At 32.5% G+C, this 8,927-nt stretch overlaps 1 protein-coding gene across 1 annotated transcript in view; it reads left to right on the plus strand.

The window, feature by feature from the left end:
* LOC111085299 overlaps positions 1 to 8,927 on the plus strand; it is a 78,920-nt gene that overhangs the window by 43,056 nt on the left and 26,937 nt on the right. The window contains exons 7-9 of the mRNA XM_022383207.1: positions 367 to 419; positions 2,215 to 2,448; positions 5,513 to 5,764. Of these exons, the coding sequence (XP_022238915.1) occupies positions 367 to 419; positions 2,215 to 2,448; positions 5,513 to 5,764 (539 nt within the window). The remainder of the gene's footprint in view (positions 1 to 366; positions 420 to 2,214; positions 2,449 to 5,512; positions 5,765 to 8,927) is intronic.

The raw sequence follows: 8,927 nt of genomic DNA on the forward strand, positions 1-8,927 counted from the left end.
AGAAACCGGGTTTCGATACCCGTGGTAGGCAGAGCACAGATAGCCCTTTGTGTAGCTTTGTGCATAAATTCAAACAAAAAATACATGTTATATTACTCCTTATTTTGAATGTCTAACTCTACAGCCAACCTAAACTACTTAGGACAATATATATATATATATGTATTTATTATTCTGTTTCTACACGTCAATGACTACTGTGCATGTCTTTTTAGAATGAAATTTATACTCGAGTAACTTGTTTTCAAAATCTAGTTTTTGGTTCGTATTAGTCTCATTTTACGTATCTTAAAACTTAAAAGTTATTTCATGATACAACAACAACTTCATTTTTCGTCAATATCTTTATTATTATTATTTTCCCAGGAAATGAAGATTTTGCAGGTCAAGATTGCGTTTTCCGTATTTCTCAGAAAAAGGTAAACGTCTCTAACATTTTAACTTACGATTGAGGAAATAATTATTGATGTAAGATACCGTTATTAAACGATATTTAGTTTGCTTTAAGCTTAAAATATATTTATGTTACAACTGTTAAAATACCTCGAAACTTGAATTCATTGAGTTAAAAACAACGTTTCTATTTTCTACTCAGCACTCGTTTAGATTTTTACGTAAAATTTATATCAAAGTGGCACGTCGAAACTGAGCAGAAGCTAAAGCATTAAGTATTTGGAGATTTATGAAAAAAGACGTGGAAAATGTCAAGAATAAAGACACTTGTAAAATAAACAAAGTCGTAAAAACTTAAATTATGACTCAATCATATCTGAACTCGAGAAAAATATTTTAAACCCCTAAAACAATTGTTAGAATAAAAGTGAGCAGTGAACCAAAATAAAATTCTTATTATTTTAAAACAAATTCATTATTATTCAACTACAACTAATTGCAGATGGAGAGTAATTGTACATCTTTTGACTTTGTTTAAACAGTTAGACCGTACCTTTTATATCATTATTTTTCACTTTCTTTCATTACTTTACCTGTGATTTGCAAGTTAATTAAATCCCAGTTTCCTTTAGTTAGTATTTCTGTAGTTATCGTCCAGCAAGTTTATACCGTTTGCAGATATTCTACATGCGATATATATAAATATATATTTCTTTTTTGCTTTCTTTTCTCAAGGGCGAATTGAACGCATTTATGATTAATTATATTACATTATTTTTATCACTGATTAATTTGGTATTCCATCCATTTTCTGGCATGTTCATCATTTTTGAAGTTTATATATGAATATATATATATATATATATTTGTGTGTGTACTACTTCAAAACTTTACATATCACATAAATATGTAGTTGACATTAAACATGTTTTTTCTTAAAAATACAAATATAGTTTTATAATATATATATATATATATATATTGTGTGTGTGTGTGCTCTTTCACTCGTTAAATTACTAAAAAATTAATTTTTTCATAATGTAACTGAGTATGTCAACACCTGTCATATGGGAAGTGCAAGGAATCATACAGAACAAAAACAACGTTATAATGAGATGAAAATTCCAAATTATTCTTGCATTACCAGTCCTCGTTGTCATTCTTAAGTCATAATGGATAATGTCTGTGTCCATAAAACCAAAACGCTTTGAGGATATTCCATCTATCACACAAAATCCCGAAGCCGATTCATACTCGTTAGTAACTAAGGAGAATCCATTAAGGGTTGGGAGTTGAGTGCTTGAACCCACAACGTCTCATCTTCTGCTGCCTTTTGCTGTTTGCAGCCAGATGTGGGAAGGAATTTACACTTAATATTTAAATATAATCTTAAAGTAGACTTCAACCATCTTAAGTTCCCCAATGTAAAACTACCAACCCTAAACTGACTCTCCTTAGTTGCTGGCGAGTTTGACATTGGCGTCGGAATTTTGTCTGATAGATGGAATATTTCCAACGCATTTGGGTGCTATGGCCACAGAAATGGCCCCTTGTTACTTAAGAATAACAACAAGGACTGGTAACGGAAAAATAGTTTTGAAATTTCTTATCATTATAATGTTGTTATTGTTTTGTATTAAGTTCATTATTGGTATATAGTGCTCATTTTAATCGCCTATGGACAATTAATGTATTTGATAGTATTAGATTTATTGATTTACATATATATATATAATGAAAATCTATAGTATGGCTCTTTGTTATAAGACGATGCTGTATAAATAAATCATAGCAGTGTAAATAATTATGTTTAATCTCCAGGTGAGGAATTTACTGGAGGAGATGATGTATCAACTTCAATGGGACTTGGATCACACTGATAAGAAAGTAGAACTTGGTGCAGTCCAAGTGTCTCACAATACAAAAGATAAATCCATAAATATAACCCAGAAATCGAGGCAATCATATCAGACAACTGTCTACTACAGTAGAGATGCCGGGAATTATTTAGTATCAGCCACTTGGACAACTATGTTAGAGGAGTATAAGAGTAGGGTAAGTGGGTTCTCGTATTTAATTTTAGTTACGTTTTATTCCCAATGTTATTTTTCACCCGGTTCCTCAAGTAGTTATTAAAAATGTGTTCAGAGGCGAAATGGTCAATTTATGGTCAAACATAATTTATCACACTTTCTTAAATTGGCCAAAATCCACTCATCTGTTTAATGTAAGTCTTCGTCATGAGCTTTCGTCAGTATTTTTTAGACTTCCTGTATAGTTTTTACCTATACATACGTTGTTGAATTGTCAGGGCGTGATTACCAGTTGAACAAGTTACCAACTACTACTAGAATTGCAATACTGATAATAAAAACAGTTATGTTTAAAGATAATAATATATATATAACTCAGCAGGATTTCAAATATTAAAATATAAAACAATCTACCACAAAGAGGATATAAATGGGACCCATCAATCAAAGAAACAACTGATCATCACAATATTTTTGCTCTCGTACTTAATACAAAGAAAACCACAACCAGAGACATCAGGGAAACTAGATGGGCACTCGGTAGAATGCATACTTCTGCCACGCAGCGTTGATCACATTCGGCTCTCAAAAATACAAAAATGTGTCCGTATGTCCGTCGTTATCAACTGAGACAGACCATTTTTGGCAGAACAATGAGGAATAACGTTCTACGTATGTCCACTAACTTTCATCAAAACCCGATCAGTTTTGATTGAGTTATAGAACCAAAATAGTGTGAAAAATCGGTCCCCACGTTAACAGATAGTTTTTATTTTATTTTCGTGACCTTGATGTGACCATTACCTTCCAATAGCTAATTACTTCTAGGTTAGGTCATAGTTCAAATGCATACCAACGTTCGTCCAAATCTATTCAGCCGTTTTCGAGAAATCTAGCTGACAAATACACAAAGAAACACATACGCACACAAAGGTGAAAACATAAACTTCGGTGGCAGAGGTAACAACACACTACTGAGACGACACCAGACAACGGAGCTGTTAGCATCAATAAACCACTTTAACAAAAATGTAACACTAAACAAAACACAGGGCATGTAAAACAGGTAGTTTACATTTTCAATCAGTCAGCTTATGGATAACCATAATTAGAGTGCATGCCCAAATAGTTTTGCTCAAAATTGTGAAAGAAAAAAATAGTACTCATTACCCTACGTTACCCAGAAGCAATTTTTCTTGCTATTTTGTGATTCACACGTCCGTTCTTACTCCTCAAACTACGTCATAGATAAATATTCTTAATTGTATTACCATGTTACACAAAAACAATATAATCTGTTTTTCTATATAACAAATATTTTAACTGATTTAATGTGTTCATACAATCATTCTTATTCGTTTTTCTTCGTTGCATACAGTCATTCTTACTCGTTATGCTATGTTATACACAAAGTAACTCGTTACTTTGTGATATTCATAGACCCGTCTTTACTCGCTAGCCTACGTTAAACATAAAAAAAAATATTTGTAACGCAGCGTTACACAAATATACTCTCTCTCTTTATTTTTCGTTGCATAGAAAAAATTCTTATCTCTTTCCTATGTAAATAAAATATTCTTCAACATATAATTGTGTTCAGAAATATTCTAATTCACCAATGTGTACTAAAGAAAAAGATATATTCTACTATTGTGTGTTACACAAAAACATTATTGCTTGCTAGTGTGCGTTAACTAATTCTCGCTTATTATTGTTTACTAGCTGGAGTACCCGTCTGTAGGGTGGGTGAAATAAAAACTCGTTTCTAAGAAATTATAGGAAATTGTTCTTCTATATTTTTCTTAATATAATTAACAGTAAATGTGCACTAAAAATACATAAAGGTATCAAAAACTGAAAAGAAAGACATGCTGTTTTCAAGAATTCTAACAATGGTTGCATATTTCATTCTAATGCTAATGGATATACAACATTGGTAGTTTTTTCGAAATTAGATATTAAATTAGATGGGGTCCAGCCCCCCTCATGATCTTCCTCATATCATACTGTATCACTCTGTCAAGTTTGGTACTAATTGACCAAGAAATGTGGAAACATATAAGGAACAGATATATACGCATACACATATTGACGTTTATTCATATGGATGGGGGACACAACCTCCCATGACCGTCTTCATGTCATCCTGTATCACTGTGTCAAGTTTGGTGCTAATTTATCAAGAAATGTAGAAACGTATAAGGAACAGATATACACGCATATATATATATATTATCGTTTATTTATATAGATTACGTATTATTTCTCTATTCGTTATTGTATATTATGCAGAAACATTCTAACCCTTTTCCTTTACGCATATATATATTATCGTTTATTTATATAGATTACGTATTATTTCTCTATTCGTTATTGTATATTATGCAGAAACATTCTAACCCTTTTCATTTACGCATATATATATTATCGTTTATTTATATAGATTACGTATTATTTCTCTATTCGTTATTGTATACTATGCAGGAACATTCTAACCCTTTTCCTTTACGCATATATATATTATCGTTTATTTATATAGATTACGTATTATTTCTCTATTCGTTATTGTATACTATGCAGGAACATTCTAACCCTTTTCCTTTACGCTGCACACAACTTTCTTAGTTGTAATTCTGTCTAACTTGATGTTACACAGAATTCACACCATCAAATTGGAGACATTAGTTAATATCCTGATAAACATTTAAAATACTTTATAGTCATGACAAAATCGTTATTTAGTTCCTTAAGGTAGTTAAACTTACATTGTTATTGTAATTGTGACTAACATATTTTAAATACCGTCATACTTCACACATCATTAGATGTTAATCTATTTTTTCAGAGGTCCAATTGTTAAATTGTGTAGTTTAAGTTTTATTTTGTTATGTCATTAAAGTACCATCACAGTGTAAATATCCTTAAACAATAATTATATAATTTAAAAAAAAACATTATTTTTATGTTACCGCCATCGCACGCTATAAAAACATAAAAAGTATCTATTTTTGAAACACACTCTTTAAATTAACTCATACTTAAAATCAGTTTCAGCAGGATGAATTACCATTATGTTTTCCTTACAGAATCGGACTTTTCGAGAGGTGGTGGAATATGAAATTCGATGGGATTTCGATGATTCACATGATATTATGGCTGCTGGATTAGTCACAGAATATCAAAGTAAAATTATTTCCAGAGGAAGCTGTCAGACTCTACTTCAGCCTGATGGTATATTTTATCAACTTGAGCAGAAAAACAGAGTCCTTTACCTCAAAACTCCATGGCATCACATGACAATGAAATGGATATCCATGTTTCATGAAAGGTCACTTTATGTGAGTTTCATTATGATAATGAATTATTATTTAAAGTATTCAATTTACAGCTAACCCTATTAACCTTTAGGATCTTACTTTTGACCTCAAGCTTAGCTAGAACAAACGGTTTCATCATATTTACATGAAAATAAACATATGTGAATAACGACTTACTGCCACGGCTAAGATTGCTTGACAAATCATTATTCTAACCATCTGCAGGGTTTGGTATAGCAAGTAGTTAACGTGGCGACTGTGGTCGGAGATTTAGTTTCAAACCTATAATGTACTGCTGAATGTGCTTTTTAATTTCAACTATGGGCTTATCATTAAGTTGAAATTCAATTGCGCATTTCGGTTGAAATGCCGTGTAAACTGTGAGTGTTGTTAACTCAGCAATTCTAAATTAACGATAATTACAGATGTTGAGTACGTTATATTAAAACGGTTTTGCACTTGAACACGTTATTACGGTCCATGTCGTCATGCATAGTTATGATATATATGACAGATATGCATCTTGACAATAAATCTGCAGATTAGTTTCTATTAAAATTTTCCGTTGAAAGGCTGCCATATCCAAAGTACACCACTTCTCCCTGTCGTCTTTACATAGTTTATCTACTTTACAAAGACAACGGTTTATCATCGCTTATTTAAATGTATTTGGGGTATAACTTCATATCAAATAACATGAACACTTGTTTCATTCTCCGGCTACATGAGGTATGAGACAGTTAAGTGGATATGTCGTGGAAGCAACTTTTGAATACGTGACTTGTGTCATTTTTCTTGATGGAGATTCTTCCGAATTGTATTATTTACTGTTATTTGGGTATGATTTGTTGCAGGTCTCTTTCTGGAGGGCCCTGGAGCCCCAAGTTGATTCATATTCCTTTGTGTCCCAGTGTCATTAAGTATAAGATATGCTCCATGTTGAAATTGTAAATCCCAGATCTGAATACAAATTTATGACATGAATGTATGAAAATTTTGCGTCTTTAAGGGCTGCTTCATAAACTTCCCAAAAGTGTTTGTTTGTTTTTTAATTTCGCGCAAAGCTACACGAGGGCTATCTACGCTAGCCGTACCTAATTTAGCAGTGAAAGACTAGAGGGAAGGCAGCTAGTCCTCACCACCCACCTCCAACTCTTGGGCTACTCTTTTACCAACGAATAGTGGGATTGACCGTCACGGCCGAAAGGGCAAGCATGTTTGATAGGACAGGTATTTGAACCGGCCACCCTCAGATTGCGGGTCAAGAGCCCTAACCACCTGGCTATGCCGGGCCTCCCAAAATTGATAACTTTTTATGGCATCACACAACGTACGTAATGAAAAGAGTGCCACAATGAAGTTCTAATGCATTTCATTCCACAATTACTTTATTTCAGCTGTATTCTTCACGTGATTTGCCTATTTGTATATTCAACATCATTCTAATATAAAGAGTCCTTTGGATGCTTGAAACTTGAGATATCAGCCATTTACCTCAAGTGTCACACAAAGTAATGTTCAAGATGAAAATACCATCTGCTTGTGAACCAGCTTTTTACAACATTTGACATTCACTCGTCCAATTTTCTTTCAGTTTTGCAAAATCTCTTTGAAACTGTCCATCTAAATGCATTTTAGTTATTGTTTCTTTTGCTTTTTTTCAATATCGGACAAGAGAAACATCATTTAATATCTGCAATATCCCTCAGTTCTCGCTTACTTCATGGCTCTACTAAAGCCAATTACCTTCTAAATAAAGTTTTGAATTAATTTTTTGCCATTATTATTCATAGTGTCATATTAAGTTCGCAGATGTGCGTATTTCTTAGAGTGAAACGAGAATTGGTTTGTGGGCCAAGTTGATACTGCATTTACAAAATAGACACATAAACAGAAAAGTCTGCATTCCATAATCAAATTTTGTAATTGTATATATAATTATATATATAATGAAGTAGTTTTCTTCCTCTAATTTCAATACATTTTCATTTCCCAGTCATAGTTCCTTTATTTGACACATACATAGTGAGTAATGTGACTCTATAGACGTGTACCTTACAAAGGTATGTGTATGCATACACACACACACAAGCTTTGGTTTGTAGGAGACTTAAACACAGTTGTATAATAGTTTCAATGTTACACGTTTTCATTACAAATCTTTAACACACTTGGACCATTCTCCACGCCATGTTGCCATCCCTGATGATACACACCCAAAGCTACTAGCACTAAATAAAATCAACAATTCGACAAATATCAGAAATATATGAGAGAACAAATACTGGTAAATATGTACTGTTGATCTCTTCGTTTTTCTAGCAGAAACCAAAATCAGTACATAAGATGATCTTGAAAGACTTGAGTATCGTTCATATATGTTCTTTTAACGACTATTTTTATTGCAAATGATAAATTGTCCGCACTCACCTTTATTCCTCATTAATGTGCATATTTGATCATCACAACATACAAATTTCTATTTTGCCACATCTACATTTGCATCTTACACTTTCTTCAGGGCAGGATTAAAGGTGATTTTCTTGTGAAACTATAGTGAAACGTACCTCATGGTGATACATCGAAGATTAGTAACTCAGTATGTTTAACAACGTAATGGTGTTCTAAGTATTCTAACTATCACCACACACTGTGTCTATCAATCAAGACTGAGAGGATAATATAATATATTGTATTTCACAATGGTATAATACCAACAGATTTGAACGTAAGTATTTTAACTACTTTTAAACTAATCAGAACTGCAACCTCTCCATGTATTTTAGAAGACATTTTGTCAGTCCCACAGCTGTTACTTTTATGTTGCCTACAAAACGTCGGTAAAGGTAATAAGACGTAAGGGCAAGAAAGCTTCAGATTTCTGTCTTGTTCTTAATCTTGGCCAGCATACTAGTGCTTTTATTTTAGCAATCGAAGTAGTAGCTCATGTGCTACAGAAACTGAAAGGGGTGATATTAATACATTAATTAATTAAAGTAGTAGCTCATGTGCTACAGAAGCTGAAAGTGGTGGTATTAATACATTAATTAATTAAAGTAGTAGCTCATGTGCTACAGAAGCTGAAAGTGGTGGTATTAATACATTAATTAATTAAAGTAGTAGCTCATGTGCTACAGAAGCTGAAAGTGGTGGTATTAATACATTAATTAATTAAAGTAGTAGC

The sequence above is a fragment of the Limulus polyphemus genome, unplaced genomic scaffold (genome assembly GCF_000517525.1).
Source record: "Limulus polyphemus unplaced genomic scaffold, Limulus_polyphemus-2.1.2 Scaffold14, whole genome shotgun sequence".
Classification (NCBI taxonomy): Eukaryota; Metazoa; Arthropoda; class Merostomata; order Xiphosura; family Limulidae; genus Limulus; species Limulus polyphemus.